The 23,912-nt window shown below is 41.6% G+C and overlaps 1 protein-coding gene across 2 annotated transcripts in view; it reads right to left on the bottom strand.

Moving 5' to 3' along the window:
• The window catches only part of SNED1 (sushi, nidogen and EGF like domains 1), an 84,393-nt gene that overhangs the window by 14,499 nt on the left and 45,982 nt on the right, over positions 1 to 23,912 (bottom strand). The window contains exons 8-23 of one of the 2 annotated variants that reach the window (XM_060767945.2): positions 23,344 to 23,457; positions 23,034 to 23,150; positions 19,603 to 19,728; positions 18,257 to 18,361; positions 17,012 to 17,125; positions 15,607 to 15,726; positions 14,188 to 14,304; positions 13,948 to 14,064; positions 13,101 to 13,214; positions 12,045 to 12,218; positions 10,917 to 11,030; positions 7,511 to 7,624; positions 6,300 to 6,413; positions 5,980 to 6,093; positions 4,326 to 4,622; positions 754 to 937 (exon numbers count right to left, since the gene is read on the bottom strand). In XM_060767945.2, coding sequence (XP_060623928.2) covers positions 754 to 937; positions 4,326 to 4,622; positions 5,980 to 6,093; positions 6,300 to 6,413; positions 7,511 to 7,624; positions 10,917 to 11,030; positions 12,045 to 12,218; positions 13,101 to 13,214; positions 13,948 to 14,064; positions 14,188 to 14,304; positions 15,607 to 15,726; positions 17,012 to 17,125; positions 18,257 to 18,361; positions 19,603 to 19,728; positions 23,034 to 23,150; positions 23,344 to 23,457 — 2,155 coding nt within the window. The remainder of the gene's footprint in view (positions 1 to 753; positions 938 to 4,325; positions 4,623 to 5,979; positions 6,094 to 6,299; positions 6,414 to 7,510; positions 7,625 to 10,916; positions 11,031 to 12,044; positions 12,219 to 13,100; positions 13,215 to 13,947; positions 14,065 to 14,187; positions 14,305 to 15,606; positions 15,727 to 17,011; positions 17,126 to 18,256; positions 18,362 to 19,602; positions 19,729 to 23,033; positions 23,151 to 23,343; positions 23,458 to 23,912) is intronic. The other variant, XM_060767946.2, reaches the window with a different exon arrangement.

A 23,912-nucleotide genomic window follows, 5' to 3' on the forward strand; every position in this document is an offset into this window, starting at 1 on the left:
AGTCGTGTCTGACTCTGGGGGTTGGTGCTCATCCCCATTTCTAAGCCAAAGAGCTGACGTCCATAGACACCTCCAAGGTCATGTGGCTGGTATGACTACATGGAGCGCTGTTATCTTCCTGCTGGAGCGGTATCTATTGATATACTCACATTTGCATGTTTTCAAAATGCTAGGTTGGCAAAAGCTGGGGCTGACAGCTCACGTCGCTCCCCGGATTCAAACCCGCGACCTTTTGGTCAACAAGTTCAGCAGCTCAGTGGTTTAATCCACTGCGCCACCGGGGGCTCTACCAGGTCAAATACCCATAAATATGATACAGAATTCTGGGTACAGTGGACCTCAGTATCTGCTTGAGTTTGGTTCCAGGACTCTTCATAGATATCAACATTTGTGGATTCTCAAATTCCATTAACAATGGTGTCCCTTACATCAAATGGCAAAATAATCCAAAAATAGGTAACACAAAATTTAGCAAATGACTCAGCAAGTAATACAATAGAGCACATTTCTAACACTGATACACCCAATGACGTTGAATTACCTATTACTCTATAATGGGAAATGAAGTCATTCCGATACTAAGGAAGAACATGTGGGAGAGAAGAACAGATGCTTAGTGTAAGAAATCTCACTTGGTCTGCTCTCTGTTGCTAACATGGACTGCATAAAACAAAGCTGACCAGCTAAATAGCAGGTGACAATTTTACCATCACCTTCTTCCCATCCAACCCAAGAAATCTGCTTTTTGCTCACCGGAATGTGTATTTGGTCACAGTATTGTTTAGCTCCACAGCACGGTCCTCCATATCCTCTGGCTGCCGGATGGACACACGCACTTTGCTGACTGTGGCGTGCTTGAGTTTATGGAGGGCCCATTGTACAGTAATGGTTGTGGCAGTCACATTGGCAGTTTCAAATCCCTCCACTGGATGGGGCCCTGGATGGATGAAAGAGTGGAAAAGAGGTGGTTAAGACTTACCCTACTGGACTGTGGCACACTTATTCTATCCTTTTGGGTGATAAGTATCTCAATGGAGGTGTCCTTCCCATCTTAGAAGCTTCCTACAGAGGAAAAATGTCAGACTGGGCTTTTGAGAGGGCTTCTGCAACCCTGACAGTGCAATATCAGGAACTTGCCAACCTCATTATGCCCTTGTGACTACTATGGAAAGCATTTTGTTCTGTTGTTAACAGAGTCTCATAAGACACTATTGAAGAAGCCACTTAGCAAACAACTAAGAACAGAGAACATCTGAGGAAGTAGTTCGAGTCTATGAAAGCTTATTCCACAACCCTTTTTCTTTCAGTTAATCTTAATGGTGCAACAAGACCCTTTTGTAAACTAAGAATATTGCATCGCTTTAAATATTACCAACTTTTATTTTGCATAAACCTCTGCAGACTGCAGCCCAGTTCATCAGATCAAGGCCACTTACATACTTCACATGACTAGGGTTACTTTGCACACAAGAAAAGTCATTCATGCTTCACATTCAATACAAGTTCATGCCAACTAAGAAATCCAAGGCTCAAACTGAGTCTTTTAACTTCTTGCCAAAAAGAATGGGATGTGAAATTACACAAATCCACAGGCATAAGCCCAAATTCACCCAGAGTTTATAGAAACCACAGAGGAGCCTGAGTCCAAAGCAGGCTCTGTCAGGATCACTACACATGTCTTTAAGTTAGGCTTACTACTATTTAACTATATTCATGCAACCTCATAGTGGTAATGTGGGAGATGAGAAGATTCCTTTGAATGAACCATAAACAGGTTGGGCCCTGTTCTTGACAGATAATGGCAAGCTGCTCTTACAAACATGCTAGATGATCTGTCTGGAGAACATTGCCGATGTGCTGGGACCAGCTAACTTCAGAAGAAAAAGCATGATGAAGATCAACTGCAGAAGACCCTGTCTGAAGTTGGAAGCTATGTAGGACCAGTCCTTGTTAATACTTGGGTGGGAGACTTCCAATGAGTGATGTGGGCTATATTTCAGAGGAAGGGATTGGCAAAACCACCTCTGAGTATTCCTTACCAAAATACACCTAGGAAATCTAGGGGTCACCATATGTTGACAAGTGATTTGAAGGAACATACACAAAGTAACACGTGATCCACATGTTAGCATGCACCATGTAATGCTACAGGAAAAAGCACAAGTGGGCAAGAAAGTACCTAAAAGAAAAGATACTAAAAAACATGAAACTGTTGTATATCATATATGTATATATTTTCTCCAAGCTGTAGAAAGACTTGGAAACCTATAGATGGAGGCAATTGTTTAGTTGACAACAGTTATCTTGGAAATCTCCTTTCACCAGGATATTTAAGTCAGCACTGTGATCCCACCAATCCCTCTAATTCTTGCTCTGCCTGTAGGAACAGTAATAACCAGCACATGTGTGCATACAATCTCCATGTGCTTAAATCCCATTAATATGGATTTAAAAAGAAAACCCAAAACACTTTTCACTGAGGACTGTCAGAGGTATTTTCTGACTCAATGGAATTCTGATATATTTCAGTAGATAAAAATGTCCAGCTGAATTCTGGTTTATTTCCTCATTAAATAGGATTTTCTCAATATTTAGATCCCTTGTTCCAGCCGACTGACCCCAAACCCAGCACAAGACCAAATGCTTAGGGGAAGAGGTCAGACTAATGTCTACTGGTCCAATGCCTTTGCACTGTAAGAGTAACAACTGTTTATACAATAACTAATGGAGATTCCTTTGGGGCTCTTATTAGTTCATACTCTTGATGAAGGAATATTGTACTTTTCTCTCTTTCAAGTGTTTTTTGTAGTGTTTTCCTGGGCATTTCACGACCCAAGACAAAAGTGCTTTTCACCTCTCCTCTTGGTTCCAACCGCTAACTTTTCTCCCTTTAGTAGGATAGCAAATCCTCTCATTTTATCTGGTTTCATTTACTATATCCCAGATCACCATATTTATGGCTCGATATGGGGTGGGAGAGTACGACAGATCCTCTTTGAGGGCATTTGTCATTTTTTGCTTGCCCTCTGTTTTGCCTAACCATTTAAAAGACGGTCAGTCATTGTACTCTTTGATTAGAAATCTTCTCCCTACCATTATCCTCAGTTTTTGCTTTGAGCAAAAACATATTCCTAATGAACACCACTGCTAAAGATAGAAATGCACATATAAAGTTTGTAAAAAGAACCACTATAGTTCCTCTCCTATTTAATGGTTTAAAATAGTACTATTTTTTTAAAAAAAATCAGCTACTACATACTGTCAAAAGGCTATTAAAGGATGGCTCTTGGTAAGGCTGGCAGATCTCAAGTTTGGCTCTGAGTGTCTAGTTTTCATATGTTATCTCAATTAAGGTAAATTCTCCAGTTTTGAGGAGAATGTTTTGCTACAGCTCAGGTAGCAAAGCATCAGCCTACTATAATTTGCAAATCTTTATTGCTGGAATTGGAGGGCTTCTTTATGTATTTACTTAATTAATTTCTGCTTTCCTTCTCCATCACTGTGGCACCAGAGCTTACCTTCCAGCTTGCTCTGTACCAAAAATCTGGCTATAAGGTGCATATGAAACATCGGTGAATTTCGTATTTAGACTTGGTTCCCATCTCCAAGACAATTTTGTAACTGGAAATACAGTTATTGTAAAATCCCCCCTGCCCCCAAATCTGAAATCCAAAACTGTAAACCTCAGGGCCTGGGATGATCCCGAACTGGCAGGTCTATCTCTAGGCCATTTCTCTTAATTTCTACTTGTTGCCATTTAAAACACCTCAGTACTGTAATGGACCATGCACGTTAAAACTTTCTGGGGGAGGGCATATCAAAAAATAGTTTGGAATCCCCAAAACATTAGCCTCTTCTGAACTCAAACATATCAAGGGAAACAAAACCTTCTTTCACCGTGTTTCTTGCATGATTATGATAGTATTTTTGCTTTTGACCTATTCTATGAATTCACATTACATATTATTTACAGTGACACTTCCTTGTCATATTGTTGCTCCAAGGAAACAAACACTTAAAAATAAAATGAAATCAATCTACCATGCTTCCCTTGTGTGTCCTTTCTGTTTACGCCTACATTACTTACTCTATTTCTGCTAGTTGCTGGCTAACCTATAAACCCTTAGATTGAAATAGTAACAAGCTTGTATAAGTGTGGAAGGAATTCACAGCATAGATAAGAGAAACAGTGCTCCAGTATTCTTACATTAGATTTGGAAACCTGCTACGTGCTCTTTGGGTCTGAGGGAACCCTGTCAAGATGATGGCCTGTCTACCAGGCATTTCTGCACCCACAATTCTCTTTCCTCACAGGATCTACTCACTAGTACGTGTGACGAGCATGACGGGCCTGCTGATATCATTCTTGTTGTTCGATTTGCGTTTGACTGAAAAGACAGAAATATTGTAGGCTTTGCCGGAGGCTAGTGCCCGCAAATGGTGGGCAGCACGGCTTCGGTCCACATAATCAGTCCAGCGGTAAGAGCCGTCGAAGGATACGTACGTCACGGCGTAGCCATCAATCATATGCCTGGCAGCCTGGTCCTTGGGAGGGTGCCAAGAGATTGACAGCCCAGTCTCTTCCACCTTTTCCACCTTTAATGACGTTGGTGGCAGCAGCTCTTCCGGGTGACAATGCAAAGGAGAAGAAGGAAGCACACAGTGTCAGTTGTCATGCCAGAGAAGTCTCCTCCTCCCTTAGTCCATTATCAAATCTTTCCTACAAGAAGCAGCAGGGAAGCAATGGTGGCATGAAGCATCCGTTCCAAGTATCTAATAGTCACACTTCCTTCTCAGAGAAATAAAAGTTTGTAACAACAACAACAACAACTTGTGCTTCTCAGGCCTGTTTCAGATGCCTAACTGCTGAAAAACCCTATGGAAAAGGAGAACATGGGCATACCCAAGTCCATTGCATTCATATTATGTACTCAGGTATTCTTCAGAAATATCCAAATACAGTGAAAGCCTAAAGGAATGATCTCCCTACCTTATACATATTTTTTGGCAGGGTGATGATTCACACAGTTCAGACTACTGTGAATCTGAACACCTGTGCAGATCATTTGCCTCTTATTAGAGCTTGGAAAGGCTACTTTTTTTTTGCACTATGTGCTCCAGGAGCATGTTGCCCAGTTAAAATCAATATTTTTTTTACAAGTTATGCATTACAAGTTGCATTCTGAGCATGGCTCATGGTGTTGTTGTTGTTGTTCATTCATTCAGTCGTCTCCGACTCTTCGTGACTTCATGGACCAGTCCACGCCAGAGCTCCCTGTCGGCCGTCACCAGGGAGCTCTGGCGTGGACTGGTGACGGCCGACAGGGAGCTCTGGCTTTTTCAAAAAATGGGAATTGGATCATCCGCTCTCATAAACATTTATACAAGCCCTCAATTGAAGTGTCTTTGAGAACTTAACATTTGTATAAAGTCTTAGTAAGATTTTATGAGCTTTCTTGTCTTATGCACTCATTTGGCTTTCAAAGGCTAAGTACCATTTCCCTGAACATGATACTCTTTTGATGTCAATCCAGCTTAATAGGAAAGCTCCCAGGAAATAAAAATACAATAAATATCAATTCTTTTGAATAATGGCTTGTTTTATCTCTGTATCCGAAATGAAGGGGATTGAAATAACAGAATGGACACAATACACAAGTCTATATTCCATTGGAAAGATAAAGCCAAACTATGCATCCAGTTATCTGAGAAGCAACCATATAGCTTTTACTTTTACTCCAATGTACTTGGACCTCCATAAAGAAGTCCTCTCTAACACCTGCATTCTGTCGTTTTATGAGATGAGAACTTGAAGTGATATTTTCCTGTTTCAAATGCATAAAAATACAAGACCAAAGGGGGAAAGCATAGCATTTTGTAGCCTGTTATGCATCTTCGGTTTTTGCAGGGGGAGGGCAGCAGGGTTAAGAGCAGCTCTATTCTAGATGATAATGGGAGCGGCTTTTTTGTTCTAGTTACCTTTCTCACAGTTCTTGCCAGTATAGCCCACTTTGCAGGTGCAGATGTGAGATCCGTTACTGGGCAGACAGTAGCCTCTGCTCCCACAGGGGTTGGAGAAACAAGGGTCACTAGCTGGGGAAGATGTGCACAATGAACAGTTCAAAACAGTTGCTCTTAAAGGCGGCACAGGCCTCTTTAGGAAAGTATGGACATTCATCCAGCAAGGGTCAAACTTCCTCCATTAAAATATTTACTTACTTATTTTCCTCCATCAGCCTTTCCCAAAAGGCTAAGGGGAACTGCTGAACTAACCGTCTTTCCGTTTCATCTGGGCTTACCTATTTCACAGTGGTGGCCAAAGAAGCCTTCTGGACAGACACACAAGTAGGAACCACTGTCATTTTCACAGTCCCCTCCATTGCGACAAGGGTTTGATTCACAGGCATCCACTTCTGGAGGGCATAAATACACTCACTCAGATATCTGTAGGAGGTGTCATAGGGAATTAAGAGGATGCATCTGCATCTGGTGGAGAATCCCTTGCCTATTTTAGATGCTTGCCTAAGTTCTTTGCTCTCAATTCATCCACACAGCATGTTTAGCTCATCATTGAACATGCAATCATTGGGTGAAATTCAAGGCGGGTGTTCCCACACTTTCTACAGCCTCTCCAACTGAGGTGTACATGTTGGTTGTAGTAGCTAACCTGTCTGACTCCAATAAAGTGGCTACTGAAAATGTTTTACTTATGAAAGTATATTGGCATGACTGATCAGTACAAGAGTAGTAGGCATGAGCAACCCATGGTTCTAAATGGTTCTAAGTATTTACAAAACTAGAGGGTGTTGTTGCTTTGCTTCTACAGTGTTGCTAAAGTTCTGGTGGTGAAAATTTCAGAACTCTAACAAAACTTTCAAAATTTCAATATTATTTCGTTATTGGTAATTTTTATGACAGAACCAATTAGGAACGGCCATTTATAACAAAATTTTGAAAGTTTCACCCAGTAATAGATGATGTGGAAATATGATTGTCTAAAGTGCATCCTAAAAGCATCCTAAAAGTAATAACAGTAATTAAAGTTTGCTCAAACCATAGCTGGCCACCACAGACAACCAGCATCCACATTGCGATAATTAATAGGTTGCTGTAAGATATTTTGCCACCCCAAACCTCTTTAATGTGATAGTATTGAGCTTGTAGATATCCAGGCTGTATTATTAAATATTCCACTTTATCACTGTGGACTTTGAAACTAACACAGTTCCATGAAAACCAAACTGCTTATGAAGCATAACTGCTCCCTTCCAGGGAAGAATAGTCTTCTATGACTGTGCCTTGAAATTGCAACTTTAAAGTAAGAAACTTTTACAAAATCTGTGCCAATAACAGAGAGATCATCAGCACCAATGGAATGGAAATACTAATGTAAGGATTTCCAGGAGGATAGCTATGCTAACGTTTTGCAGCAAAGGTGACAGCTTTAAGATTCTAATTCTTAGCCGGCAGAAATACTGGAACATATAGTCTTTATCAATTCAGGACTCACCCGTTTCACACTGGGTTCCAATGAAGCCCTCTGGGCAAAGACAGCTAAAAGATCCCGGCTGATCTTTGCAGGTCCCACCATTCTTGCAAGGGGCTGATCGACATTCATCAAGCTCTGTATAGAAAAGGGAAGCAAACACTTAAAATGACTGCTTCAGTACAACAGTACTCCTGAGGCAGAAAGCTAACAGAATCACATTGGTAGTAACTGCATAACATTGGGTAAAAAGGTTATGCTTCTTTGGGATCAGTTAAAAGCTGATGTTGCTATTCTCTTCTCCAACTTTACATAAACCTACATCCTTTGTGGTCACAGAAGTTCTACCATACCAGTGGTTCTCAACCTGTGAGTCCCCAGATGTTTTGGCATTCAACTCCCAGAAATCCTAACAGCTGGTAAACTCGCTGGGATTTCTGGGAGTTGTAGGCCAAAACATCTGGGGAGCCATAGGTTGAGAATCATGACCTTCAGGATCACATGAGTCCATTGAGAATTAGATGGCACAATTGTTATTGTACAGACAATAGAAAGGTTGTGCAAACAATAAAAGGGAAACTAGACTAGTCAGCAGCTATTTGCTCACTTACCTATATTTTGTGTCAAAAGCACTGCTTAAGTAAACAAGTATAAAACTGATAAAATAGAGGAAGCACAAACGGCTAAATGATTTTAGACCAAAACCAGGCAACAGCAACCGCATTGTCTGTAGCTTTAAACAGTTCTTTATTTGTGCATGAGGAAGGCCATTGTGGGAAGGCACACAGATGCGGAGTTGTTTGTTCTGCTCCACAGTTGCACAAGGTGGAGGATTTTTCTAGGTAGTGCCAGGCTGCCTTTTGACCTATCCACTCCACTTCTGAGTCTGTTCAGGGACTTCCAAGTTGCCCATTCCTGGTTTGCCCCTAGACGAAGAGCCTAATGAGAGGCCATCCAGTTGGGATTTCCTGGTTTAGCTGCCCAGTGGGATATTCTTGCTGTTGCTGGGGAATATTAAGAGGAGCACTGGTTCGCATGAAGCTTTTCCTTGATATGAGTCTACTGGGAGGAGGCTGATAGCTATGCAGTGGGTGGCTTTCACAGTGTTCAACCTTATTTCTCTCCCAGTTAGAAGTCAGTTATTTACTCACTGAAAGGTGCTTTGCAATTAGTACTTCATTTAAAGCCTGTTGCTATTTTCTTTTATGCAGAAGTGACAGAAGCATACACAGAACTAGAGCACTTTGTTGTTTCTGGGATAATCCATAGGAAGGCAGGACTCACTCAGGGAGAGGCAGTAGGTCAGTGGCAGAGAACCAGTACAACCCCCATATCTTCAGGGGATACATTTCTGTACTTATAGTGAAAATGCAAAACCAGAATTAATAGTAAATCCTTTTGAAATGAATGGATTTCCAATAAAATCATACTATATATTGAACTTTTTTTTTCATGTCAGGAGCAACTTGAGAAACTGCAAGTCCCCTTCTGGTGTGATAGAATTGGCTGTCTGCAAGGATGTTGCTCAGGGGATGCCCAGATATTTTACCATCTTGTAGGAGGCTTCTCTCATGTCCTCGCATGGAAAGCTGGAGCTGACAGACAGGAGCTCACCCCACTCCCAGGATTCAAACCACTGACCATTTGGTCAGCAGTCCTGCTGGCACAAGGGTTTAACCCATTGCACCACTGAGGGCTGAAGGACCTAGAAATTGTATAACACATTTGAAGGAACACATTGGGCAAAGCCTGGTTAGTGCTGCTGTCATGTGGCATCCCCACCTTGTTAATTCTGGCATTCTTCCCAGTCTATATTGTTCCATTCTTTGATAATCACTCAATTGTGTTCCCTGCCATTCTTTCCATGCCTCTCAAAAGAATGAATTTTCTGTGTCAATTGATTCCTTTTCTTGGTCTTTATTTCTGTTATCTCATAACACCATTTTTATATCTCAAAACATAAATATAATGGGAAGTTATGCAGTCTTCCTTCCGCTGTTTCTGGGTTTCAGCAAGTTTAAAGTAAACACTATCATGAAAGAGATCACTGATCATCCAAATCTTGTTTTTGCCAATTTCTCTGCCAGCAGTACAGACACTCTACAGAGAAAGAAGGCAGTGCAATGAAACTATTGTTACATGACAGATACATTTCCTGCATTGATCCAGTTGGAATAATAGTGCGATGGGGCTGGCATTCTGTCATGAATGGGATTGAATTTCCCACCACCTTATACATAAAATCTACGCCTTTTGGGTGCAGCTCTATTTTTGTTTGTCCAAGTTACTTTGAGATGACCATTTGAATAGATGATAAGAAAAAATTTCCATGGGTACCCTGGTTACATTTTATTTGGAATCCTGAAATGAATTGACTATTTTTGAAGACATGCAAGTTTATCTGTTCCTGCTATTTTAACATGCTAGATAATGGCACATTCTGACTGCTCTGCTTGTTTTTACTGCAGTGTTTTCATTATTTTTGGATCATACTTTTCTTATTGAGGACATTTACAGCAGGAAATCACACATCTTGAAGCATAAGGCATAAACCGCAGCACCATCTTCAGCACATTATTTCGCTGCCTAGAAAATGAAGATGTTTTCATCTTTTAATTCTCTTTATTCTTTTATATTAAATTCAAGCTGGGCCCTCAAACACTGTTCTTCTAAACACATTCAGTGCAATCAAGATCGTGGTTGGAGGTAGATTTTGTTGGTTATAATGCCACCTGGCACGACATCTACTTTAATGAGGCCTCTTTGATTTTTAGCGTCCCCATTTTGCATAAATACACTGCCATATCTGTATATATCATTTTTTTGTGTGTGTCAGGAGCAACTTGAGAAACTTTTGATGTGAGAGAATTGGCCGTCTGGGGGCTCCTATGATGACTTTGCTGAAATTATACTGGTCCTTTCTAAACTAGAATATTGATCGAGATCAGGCATGATGGGACATCCTGCCTCTAAACAGGTTTACATGATTTCCCCAAATTATTACTGTATATCAATTTTCCAGTTCCCAAGATCCCGTATTAGTGTAAATGTTCTGCTCATCCCTCATGTCATTGCCTCTCCATTTTGCCTCTCCTCTTTGTCTTCAACTTCTTCAAAATTTAGATGGAAAAAGTATGGGGATGTGGAGCTACTATGCCCCCCCCCTTCACCCAGTAGCACACATTGTGTGGAGCTTGAGGACTAGTGCCGAGGAGCAATTATTAGCAATGGAGACTCTGTAGTGAGCACCCTGTGCTGTTCCAGTTTGAAGCCTGTGATGCTTCTGATTAATTGGTGGTTCAGGAGACCATCCTTTCTCTAGGCTGACCTAGCTCCACTCCTGATTTGTTCAAATGATTATATATTAATTAAAAACATATACGCAGAGATCATCCAATTTTCTGGCAAACGTGTTTGCACATTTTCTTACCCAACTCACAGTGGTGTCCTGTATAGCCACCTTTGCACAAGCAGAGGAAAGTGGCAATGCGATCCTTACACAAGCCCCCATTCAGGCATGGTTGAGACTGGCACTCATCAATTTCTACAAGAGAAAGTGGAGAGACAGCATCCATCAATCTGAAGTCAGGAACACAATTAAGTCACTATTTAAGTGTGCTTACTAAAAATGCAAAGAGGGAAAATGCTAGACCCACTCACTCTTTCCTCCTCACTTCTGTTGCTCTTTATAAATAGATGATGGTGAAGAAAGAGTGGAGAGTTATCTGAGGAGCAGAAACACTACTATGGTCTCTTCTTTATATGTTGAGTGTAAACCTACTCAGGACTTGGGAAAGTTCTGAAATAAGCTACCTCACGCTACCTGCCTATTGTTATGGTCAAAAAGTATGAGGACATCTACAGCCTGCACTTCAGAACTGGGGCATTTTGGAACCAACTATTCCTACTCCAGCATGGAAATGAGAGTATCGGTAGACAGAAATGTAGTTGGTAAGAGAAAATAGGGAATGCAATTCCATTTTCTGCACCATGCTCAGGATCAGAGCAAATGTGACTTAGAATATATCACGTTTTGTTGCCAGCACTTCCCAGGTTCAGTCCTTGGCAACCTACGGTAGGATTAGAAAGGCTCTCTGCGAGACCCCGGAGTGCTGCTACCAGTCAGAGTAGACAGCAATAAGTTTCACAGATAATGAAAGCAATTAAATGGTGCTAATTCCCCATCCATACACGTCCACTTGCATAGTACTCCAAGCCAGGCACATCATTTGGGCACCTGCACCAGAAAATCCCATAATGCCCTAGTACAGTGGTTCTCAACCTGTGAGTCCTCAGATGTTTTGGCCTTCAACTCCCGGAAATCCTAACAGCTGATAAACTGGCTGGGATTTCTGGGAGTTGTAGGCCAAAACACCTGGGGACCCACAGGTTGAGAACCACTGCACTAGTAGAACTTAAATAAATAACTATTTGTAGCACTGTCACAACACCCAAATTCAGCTGCCAAGGAAAGACATCTCATCATGTTTAATGGCATGGCTGGTTCATGATAAGCCCATTCAATGATCTCCTTCCCCATACACACAACATTATTTACCATTACACTGTGGAGGGTCACTCCAGGCACCTTGTGCTCTGCACAACCTTGGATTGTTCTGAGGACTCAAGGTATAGCCAAGATCACACCGATATTCTGCCAGAGAACCCATCTTAGTTGAGTTGAATGACACACGAGAATGCTTCACCTCATTGGGCCTGCCACAGTCTACTTCTAAATGGAAAAATGAGGGGTGAATTAAGAAGAGTTGTGGAGAGCTAAAATTATAGTGTCCATGAACTGCATGGAAAGCCTGACTTATGTTACTAAAAGTTCAGTCCAATGGGAAGGACATGAACTTTTTTCTGCAGCATTGCACATGGGTACATTTGCTTTGGTGCAAGCAACTTGCTAGATTATGTTTGAAAATTGATTATGTTTCATCCTGCCTTGAACAGTTCCTTGATCTAAAACTGTTGTAACAAAACCTATGATTAAGTGGTTGGCACCCAAACCTTTCAGTGTAACTGCTGAAGCATCAAGTTCAGTTTGTAGCACATGTATTCATGAAGACGGAATCTCTATGCCTGCTCTCTATGGAAGAAGCAACTTTGTTGAAAGGCCTAAGCCTCTGAGCTGCAGCCCACCTCGCATATGTTTAATGCAAACATTTAGTCCCTGAATCAATGGAACATGGATATTTTAGACTTTTTTTATGTGTCAGGATTGACTTGAGAAACTGCAAGTCACTTCTGGTGTGAGAGAACTGTTGCCCAGGGGGTGCCCAGATGTTTTACTATCCTGTGGGAGGCTTCTCTCATGTCCCTACATGAGAAGCTGGAGCTGACAAATGAGAGCTCACCCCACTCCTTGCATTCAAACCACTGACCTTTCGGTCAGCAGTCCTACCGGCACAAGGGTTTAACCCATTGCGTCACTGGAGGATCCAATCAATAGTTTAGAAATTAGGCTAAGTACTACTCGTCTTTAAGAGAATGTAATCCCTGATCTCTGTTAGGAGATGCAACATCTTATGTGATTGCTCACATAAGGGAGGCTCTGGTGGTTATGGGTTTCCATATCTTCACCTGAGTTGTCAATTTTCTGTCTTTTTACCTGCTTCACAGTGCCTTCCTGTGTAACCAGCTGGGCATATGCAGACATAGCTGTGGCCGAGATCTTCACAAGTGCCTCCATTTGCACATGGACGCATGAGACAAGGAGAAGGAACTGAGAAAATAGACCCCACACCCCACCAGACAATTATTACATTGAGTCTTTTACAGAGTTCGATTTAGAATTTTAAACAGAGGTTATAGATATCCGAAAAATTATAGAGACCTAATCCCATTATGAACCATTTTAGGTTACTCTCACTTAGAATAGCTACCATAGATGCAAAGCATTCAACTATTGTTGAACGTCAATAACAGCAATATTTCTGGTTGATATCCACAATAAATCTAGTCCATGCCAAGGCTTGGTATCCACTGCAGTTGGTTCCAGAAGCCCATTTTGATACTAACATCCATTAATGCTGAAGTCTCATTACATACAATGACATGGTAAAATGGTATCCCTTATTTAAAATAGCAAAATCAGGGTTTGATTTATGGAATTTGTTTGGAATATTTTCAAGCTGTGGATAGCTGAATCCATGGATAAAGAATCCATGGATACTAAGGGCCAACTGCATTTCAGATCATACTTTCCGTCATTTTTAAAAATCAAACATTAAATATTGTAACTTCAACTTTGGAAAGAAATCTTAGACCTTGAGATCAAAGATAAAGAATTTGTGGATATCCAAGTGCAGTTAAACTACAACTCCCATTGAGCCTCCTTCATTGACCGATCGGAATTATATTGCAATAGAGTCTGGAGAGGCACACATCTAAAAGGTCTAAAGGACTGAAAGGACAACCATTTGGGGGCAATGAATTGAATTCTTCCCATTCCATACCTATCTCGCAGTGCCGTCCAGCATACCCTGGGAGGCAGTCACACTTGTATTTGCCAATGTAATGGAAGCAGGTGCCTCCATTTTGACAAGGCCCAGAAGCACAGGGATCAGGTTTACCTGGAAGTACAGAAGATCAAGGTCATGTTATAGACACTCCAAAGACATTTCATAGAATCATAGAGAGACTGCAAGGGCCATTCAGTCCAACCCCTCCCATCCAGTCCATCCTGCTGGACGTACCTATCTCACAATGTTTTCCTGTGAACCGGTAAGGGCAGGTACAGTGGTATTCACCATCGGATTCCTTACATGTCCCTCCATTGCGGCAAGGGCCAGAGCTGCACAACTTTGGCCTTGCTGAGAACAGAAAAGTGGCAATATGTAATAAACACTATTTTGAGACAAACCTCTCTTGATTTAGAACTAAACCAGTGGTTCCCAACCTTTTTTTTTTTTTACCAAGGGCCACTTGAACAGGGACCACTTTGACCAGGAACCATTCTCCAACGTTAGTACCAACAGCGTTACGAATCAGTTTTTGGTCAACTTTAGATTCAGTTTGGTTATTTGGAGTGCTGATTCAGAAAATTACATTGGATAGACTACATCAGCTCTAGTTTCTGATACAGAACATATGCCACCCAATAGTCACCATCTGCTAGCCCACAGAAAACCATATATAATAATCTAGAGCTGGTGTGTTAGTAGTAATATTTCATGGGTAGTCAGCCTCTCCTCTTTCCACATCCTTGTTGCCTTGGCACTATAAGAGGGTTTCAAGAGACCAGATGCTCTCGTTGCCGCATGGCTTCAAGGCAACAGTGTAGTAATGGTGGGGCTGCTGACCATATTTTCGTTCTTGGGGATCACTGATGGTCCACGGATCACAGGTTGAGAACCATTGAACTAGATGGAAGGAGGTGTGTTACTCACTGCTCCTTCAGTCTCTTCACCACTCAAACGTTCAACCTCAATCACTGCCCAAAGAAATGAATTTGCAATGCACTCAGCACAGACAAAAAGCAGTACTTTTTCTACATCACTAATACTTGATTCATTGAATGAGTTTACCATGGCATAATATGGAGATTGCTTCTGGCTTGAATAATTTTAAGGGACAAGCAGCTGTCCTTCATGTCAGCCATACAGAATCTTCACATTCATAACACAAAATTCTATCTATTGAAATGTTAGGGGTAGTGTTAGCTTCCAGCATCTCTATTAGTCAATTTCTGAGTTTTAGTATGAATTTCAAAGAAACTTTTCAAAGTGTCTAACTCAGTGATTCTCAACCTTTGGTCCTTCAGGTGTTTTGGACTTCAACTCCCAGAAATCTCAGCCAGCTTACCAGCTGTTAGGAACTGTGGGAACTGAAGTCCAAAACATCTGGAGGACCAAAGGCTGGGAAGCACTGGCTAACCCCATTTCCAATGTATTCAGTACCTTGGACAGATCCTTTAAAGTTCACAATGCAGTCTGGATTTACTGCCCTAATGAATGGATTTGCTGTCCTACCCATTTACTGTTATCAGCTACCCCTCTGCTCAGAAGAAACAGCAAGGGAGGTCTATGGACTTCATGCTCTGCTAGTATGCTCCCTTGAAACGCTGATGAGTCACTGTGGAAAAAAGGACACTGGATGAGATAGTGGTCATATACCTTTTTCACAGTGCCTGCCGATGAAGCCTCGGGTACATTCACAGGTGTAAGAGTCTTCCTGAGCATCGCACGATCCACCGTTCAGGCAAGGCTCCGAGTCACAAGGAGAGGGTGGCTCAGCTGCAAAAGCAGACAGGGCCTCACATGAGCTGATGCTAAATGGAAAACCCCACCTGCCCCACGAAAGCAGCTCAATGAAATGACATGGGGAAAAGGGGCACATAGGTTTGAATGAAGAAGCCGAGCCGAGAGGTCTATAAGCCTATATATTTCATGGGAGCATCAACTGCCTCATACTTGATGTTTTGGCCCAATATTTTCAAACTCCAGATTTCCCAGCATGTTCCACATCTTTCTAGATGTGATGCAGTGATGCAGTCTTTCAAAATCACCAGCAAATGGGAGTGGAATGGGCTGATTGGTAGAATGGGGACAGATAATGGGGACCTTTAATCCTCCTTCAAAGCTGGGAATTATTTTGGAGGGTAACTTTGAATTGCTTTCTTCATACTTCTGTTCCCAAACTTTCCTGTCATATGTAATATCCTTTTTGCATTTAAACTATATTATTTCAATGGCTTTATATTTCCTGAACCTGACTTCTATTTGCCTTTACTTTTAATGATACAGCACATGCATCTTCCATGCAAACGTTCAATGGCAACATACAGTACACAAAGAAATCATAATGACTAATTACTACATATAACTATGAATTTAAAATAAATTAAAACCATTAAACCTAAGACATACATAAAATTGAAACATTCAGACAAAGCATAAAATCATCCTAGTATAAACATTAAAATCCCATGATCCAGAAATCGTATACTATAGCCATTCCAAACTGTCATTGCACTTGTTCCTAAATTATTCTTTGTGCTGCATTATTTATTGGCCAAAGGCTTGGTCCAACAAACACGTCTTTGTTTTCTTTCTAAAGGTCAGGAGGGAGGGCACTGATCTAATCTTGCTGGGGAGGGAGTTCCAGAGCTAAGGAGCCACTACAGAGAAGGCCCTGTCTCTCATCCCCACCAACTGCACTTGTGACAGAGACGGGACTGAAAGCAGGGTCTCCATGAAGATCTTAAGCTCTGTGATGGTTCATAGAGGGAAATAAGTTTGGACAGGTAAGCTGGGCTGGAACAGTTTAGGGCTTTATGGGCTAAAGCCAGCACTTTGGTAGCAGACTTGCAGCCAGTGGAGCTGACGTAACAGGGGAGTTTTGTGCTCCCTGTACGCTGCTCTGGTGAGCAATCTGGCTGCCGCCCACTGAACTACCTGAAGCTTCCAAACAGCCTTCATTGGCAACCCCACGCAGAGCATGTTGCAGTAATCTATTCTTGATGTAACAAGAGTGTAACATGAGATGTAACCACCATGGCCAGGTCAGACTCCTACTTACTGTGGTTGGTCCCATAATCTGTATGACACACGCAAAGGTAACTGCCACCATATTCCATGCAGTAGCCTCCATCTGGACATTGGGTGTTCATACTGCAAGGCGTAGCAGTCACTTCTATAGCAATGGGGAAGAGGAGATATAGAAAAGGCAATGCCCTATGACAGAAACATGTTTTATAGAAATGAACATTGTCATGACCTGAATCAGGCATGGGTAAACCGTTGCCCTCCAAATGTGCTGAACTGAAACTCATATCATCCCCTACTATTCAATGTGTCGGTTATGACTGACAGGCATTGCATAACACCATTTGAATGCCATAAAGTGGGATCAAACCTCTAGCCATCATTGTTTACATAAGAAAATTAAAGATGCACAAGAAAATGAACACTGTGGCTACCATTCATTGAATATTTGCAAGTTCTGGTTGAAACAGGCTCCTTCCTTTTCTGGCATATAGAGGAAGCTCCTTTGCTAGTCTCAGTAATGGTTGTATGTTAATACTTGGCACATGTTTTATGAGGTTGCTCCCACCAACAGAACATCATTCAACTTAATACAAGGGTTAATTCAAGCATTACAAGCCACACATGGAGACTGGCAGAAAGTGTTTCACTAGAGAAGCACTCCATGGCAATGTAGGGTGTTTATCATGCAGCTCATCCTTACTGAATTTAACTCCATTACCATTGCTAGATTGTCTGGGAGAAATGCAATCTTAGTAATGACATGGGCAATGCCACTCTGGACACACAACTGATAGTTATTGTTGTTTTGAAGTCTGAAAGCTTCACAGATTTCTTGTGGAGTAAGAGCCAGCATATTGCAGTGGTTTGAGTGACGGACTAGGACTAGGTGGCTCCCAATCTTTGATCCTCCAGTTGCTTTGGACTTCTACTCCCATAAATCCCAGTCAGCTTACCAGCTGTTAGGAATTGTGGGAACTGAAGTCCAAAACACCTGGAGCACCAAAGGTTGGGAGGATATTGAGACCAAGGATCAAATCCCTGCTCAACCATGAAAACCCATTGGGCAATCCAGGGCAAATCACATATGCTCAGTCTCAAGGGAAGGCAAAGGCAAGCCTCCCCTGAACAAATATTGCCAGGAAAATCATGTGATAGCATCGCCTGCAGATTGCAGTAAGAAAGAAATGAACTGAAGGCACATAAAAGCAGCACACACAGGAGGAGTTAAAGGAACATAACCAAAGGTTTGCAAAGACCAGAAAAACTTTATTCTTACCAAATTCACAGAGAGGACCAAAATATCCAGGTGGGCACTGGCATGTAGTTATGTTTTCTTCTAGACACTTTCCCCCATTTCGACACTCACAGTCCTCGGAGATCTCTGCAGGAAGGCAAAGAGATGAAGGTGGGGTGGGGGGTGGAGACTAATTAGGCTCATCTGTACTACAAGGGTTATGGAGGCCTTCACTACCCCCCCTCCCACCAATAACCAACACAGTGCTGTTCAAGTTGCTGCAGGGAGGGATCTGGATTAAGTTTGGCTAAGAGTGCTGTGGTGACAGAACCTTTACTCCCTTTTTTCATGACCTCAGATATTTACCTTAATTAACACCCAAGAGGCTGCAAATTATAAACCAGCCGCTGCTCCCCACTGGAGTCATCAAGCTCCACCTATCAAAGGCTCCCTTGTGGTCATATCTGTGCTCTGTTCAACAACTCTAATGAGCCTTGCTGTTTCTTTTTAAAAGCGGTACCTCACGCTCAACCCATTTCTCTCCCCCTCTTTTTGCAGAATGACATGAGCCAGTGTTTCCTAGCATGGGGTAGAAAGGGAGCAAAAGGACAAATGGGGGGCTGATGAGAGTTGAGAACAGGAGATGGAGGTGAAGGGAGAAGATGGAGAAACATTACAGCTCCCAGAAGCTCTAGTTTGCTCTTCCAATGGCCAGGAATTCTGGGAGTTTGCTCTTCCAATGGCCAGGAATTCTGGGAGCTGAAGTCTAAAACACCAGGAGGGTCACAGGTTATGCAGGCCTGCTCTGACACAGGAGTCCTATGCATACTGATACTCTAGACTACCATGGCTATTTGACTACTAGTGCAAACTGGGTCATGAATAACAATGTTCTCATGCCAGGAGGGTCAACACCACTGCTTTAGGCTGCAGTACTGACTGGTATGTGGCTCTATAGCAGTGGTTCTCAACCTGTGGGTCTCCAGGTGTTTTGGCCTACAACTCCTATCAATCCCAGTCAGTTTACCAGCTGTTGGACTTCTGTGGGTTGAAGGCCAAAACATCTGAGGACCCACAGGTTGAGAACCACTGATTTAGAGAGTTAAATAGCCCCCCAAACTCTGGCTCTTCACAAGTTACCTTGTGAAACAGTTTGCACCATTGTAAGCACTGGAAAATTCCCACTCCACCTGTCCATAGCAGTCAACTCTTATGAAGGAGCCCTTGGAACAAGACGGAAGGCATGGAGCAGCATTTTTTTCATTTCAAGCAGTAGAAGACCTCAAATAGCTACTGTGAAAATATCTTCAATAGCACAACTGCGACCTAAACCTCAAGGGAAGCTTTCATGTGGTTGAAAGTCACATGTTGTTGAATCTAGTACTTACTATCTCTGCAATCTGTGCCTCCATACTCTTCAGAACATTCACATACATAACCTTGGCTAGTTACATGGCAAATGCCCTCATTCTGGCATGGATTGGAGATACATGCACCGGACATTCTTGGCCCACCTACAAAATAATAGTGAAACACGTCTGGCATAAGGAAAGAGGGAAAAGAGCCATGTTTCTCCAGCAAAAACAAACAAGATCAACTGTACTTAATAAACAGGATTCAGATACATGAAAGTTTGGTTTCAAAGAGGATAAGGCTTATTGGTGTTCGTAATCCAAGAGCATTATGCCATATCATTTTAGCCTACATATTTATTATGCAGTGACACACAAAGTACCTTCTAACTGTTGGAGAGACCCCCCTCCCCCAGGCCGCCTTTAATATTTCTGAGAACAATCTGGTCTGATGCCAAGGATGTCTTCTTAAAAAAGGATGTAGATTAGGATTTTTCTTATAATGGCAACCTTATGACTAAACTGAGTATCTTCAGTGCACACAAACTAGTTGAAAAATCTCCATCATGAACTTGCCTGCACATGATGTTTACCATTTGATACTTTATACTCCATTCTACTACAGAGTAAAAGATGCAAGGTCTTCTTAATTATGTTACATAGAGTATGAAACTTTCTAAGGAAATTCAATTGGTAACCTCTTAGTCTTCCTGCTGCTTGATGATGACATAATAATGGCTCTATCTTAAACTTTTGGCATTCCAAATCTTCCGTTAGTTGATTACATTTCAATGTATTTGCTTTTAAATTCTTTATTTTTTAAACTGTATATTGTCCCTGGATTTTATATACTTGCAAGCTGCATTGGGCCAAAAGGCAAGTTATGAATGATAGCATAAACAATTCCTCAGGGTTGCTGTGAGTTTTCTGGGCTGTATGGTCATGTTCCACAAGCATTCTCTCCTAACGTTTCACCCACATCTATGCAGAGGTTGAGGGGTCGACCTCAACCTCTGAGGATGCCTGCCATAGATGTGGGTAAATGCCAGGAGAGAATGCTTCTGTAACATGGCCATACAGCCCAGAAACTCACAGCAACCCAGTGATTCTGGCCATGAAAGCCTTCAACAAAACAATTCCTCAGTTGCTCAAGTGACAAGAAGAGAATAATGCATTCAGGCATGATGCATAGCATCTTAGCCTAAGGGATGAACGTTAACAAATGCTTTGTTGACCAACAGATAACTATTTACCTCAGGAAAGAAGAAATTTGGAAGTCACATAAAAGCTGTCAATGGATGAAGTGAGCACATGAAATGCTTTCCAGGACCAACACAAGTGGTCAGGGACTCTGGGACCTCAACAAGCCATACGTTTTTGTTTTGTTTTAAAGTTAAATAAACTCTTTATTTTATAATAAAAACCAATTCAAACAATACAATTGTATTGTTTACATTGATGATTCCCAGCTTTATGCTCCCCCACCTTTCCCCATCATACACATAACTTTGTACAAATACAACTTTGTCAATTCTCTTGCTTTTAGTTATTCTAATTTTAATTATTCTAATTACTTATAAAGTAGTTCTTTTGGTAATTTTTCTAATTGGTCACTCATAATCTTTCTTGTTCATTTAGTGGTTTAAATTTTTCGCCCTGAGTCCCTCTGGGAGATGGTGGCGGGGTATAAATAAAGTTTTATTATTTTGTTTTTTATTATTATTAGCTGTACCAAAAGTGATTTATATGCTTGAGTTTTCCAGGTTAAGTCCCATTGCGTCTCTATTATTTTAAATCCTGGCCCATTAATTCATTTAATGGGTCAAATTTTCCTTCCTGAATTATCCTGTATAATTTTGATACTTGTCCTTTAGTTTGGCTTGCTTTCTCATTACAAATGGATTCAAATAACAATACTCTTGGAGGGTGTTGTTTCCTGATTACATTTGTCTGATTTGTGCAAATTGCCACCAAGGGCCCCTCCACACAGCCATATAACCCAGAATATCAAGACAGAAAATCCCACAATATCTGCTTTGAATTGGATTATCTGAGTGCACACTGCCTTATATTCCAGTTCAAAGCAGATAATGTGGCAGTTCATATATTCCAGCCAAAGTACTGTCACTGTCCTCCTTCTGCAGGGACCTGAACACTTGGTGGTTCCAGCAGGCCTTTGAAAATTGTTTTCCCCGGCCATCAGCTAGGATCCTGCTCTGCACTTTATTCACTTCCCCGGCTCTAGGCTACTTCGTTGCACTAGCCCTGGCCCAACCCTTTTATAAATTGACTAGGTCCACTTTGTAACTCTGACCATAGGTACTATTTTGAATCCCATCTGATGGAGTAAAACTGAAACTGGCTTTTAAAAATGTGTGATCGTTTTAATAGGATGTATGTTTATGTTTTATAATATTTCATTTTTGTATAGTTTCTGTGTCATTTGGCAATTGAATGTTTTGCCCTATGTTGGAAACTGCCCTGAGTCCTTCTGGGGAGATGGAGGCAGAGTACAAAAATAAAGTTGTTGTTATTATTATTGTTACTATTATTATTATTATTATTATTATTGATGATAATAATAATAATAATAATAATAATAATAATAATAATAATAAGCTGTGCCCAAGATGGAATGGATTTATATAAGGAAAACCTATTCAAAATGAACACTTAAAAGATAAACCTCACAAGGCATAAGTGATCAAACAGCATCACTATTTTGTCTCTGGGTTGCTGCAGGGTAAGAATCAATAAATAACTCCATTTGTGGTTCATGTCATTTTACACGTATTCAGTCAAAAGTCCATTATGCCTAATTTTGTCATTTTATTTTTTTAAACTACACTGAAATTGTTGTTAATTTTCATATGTATGTTCCCCTGACATTCATTTTTGCATCCAGCTATTTCAAATACACAATTTTTGAGCGCACAATGGCAGTGGAAAATTCAGAAGATAATTACAGTGAGCTCTCCACATCCACTGGGATTAGGGTCTCAGGACTCCTACAAAAGTGGGGAAAATGCACATTAAAAAACCCACTGTTGTATATGAGGGAACACCTCCCACAAATTTCTAGGTCCTCCAGCATGACTTTGTGGTCACCTTCTGTCTGCCAAATTGCATGGAGTAGCTAGAAACTCCTAGAGTAGTGGCTCTCAGCCTGGGGTCCCCAGATGTTTTTGGCTTTCAACACCCAGAAATCCTAACAGCTGGTAAACTGGCTGGGATTTCTGGGAGTTGTAGGACAAAAACATCTGGGGACCCCAGGTTGAGAAACACTATCCTAGAGATATCCTTTTAATCAAATGAGTGAATAATCCAATCCGCAAAAGTAAAGCCTGCAAATGTGGCATGCCGATGATATATTCTAAACATTGGAAAATGTGAATTAAGTCAGCTGGCTTCACAATGGGGACCAAATGAAATCTCCATATCCGTGCCTATGTGGTGATTCTACTTACCATATTGACAGTTGTTCCCATAGTAGCCTGGAGAGCATGTGCAGATGTAGCGCCCGGGGCGGATATAGTTACATGTCTGCCGGTTCCTGCAGTTCCTGCCCTCACAGGCTGTAGGATCTAAAGCAAGAAGAGTCGGGAGCCTCAGTAGAGCCCAATGCAGCCACACAATCAGACACAACAGGTACAGGGCTGGGCCTATATAGGAAGTCTGAAGGAGAAGTATGAGAGCAGAGAGAGCGAGGCAGAGACAGAAAGTCATCTAGCTATGTGAGGAGGAAGGCGCTGCCATGCAGTTATGAAATCAGGGCACCTTTTTCACAACGCTGTCCTGTGAATGGCACCACACACACACACGTGAAATTGTCCACCAGGTCCAAGCATTGCCCACCATTCAGGCATGGGTTGGACTCGCATTCATTTATGTCTGGAAAACAAAGAACAAACAGATCAAGTCTGGAAAAAGGCTGTGAGGCCAGCCAGGGACAAAAGCCACTGTTTATCCACATTTAAAGGTTGTCACTCCCAAGGACTGAACTATATGCTTAGGTAAGAGGAAATATTTGTTTAACACAGCATACTATTAAACTGGAGGATTGGTTTCCATAAGATGTCATGAAGCTCTCAAACTGAAACCACGGCAGTGCCACTGCTAGCATTTCAAACTGTCTGGGTGGGGAAGTGGTGATGACGCCAGTGGCGGCTTCTGGGCACTTCCCTTCAGAAGAGTGCCAAGAGGGGAGAAGCAGTCAGTGCTTCATTTAGGTTCTTCTTAATGATTGCTTTTTAAAAATAAGTGCCACCCCCTTCTTTAAGCAGAGTGGCAAAAGGAACTTTTTAATGTGTGGGCAGCTTTCCCCTCTTGATGAAATAACCTTCAAC

The sequence above is a fragment of the Anolis sagrei genome, chromosome 3, assembly GCF_037176765.1.
Source record: "Anolis sagrei isolate rAnoSag1 chromosome 3, rAnoSag1.mat, whole genome shotgun sequence".
In the NCBI taxonomy this organism is placed as follows: domain Eukaryota; kingdom Metazoa; phylum Chordata; class Lepidosauria; order Squamata; family Dactyloidae; genus Anolis; species Anolis sagrei.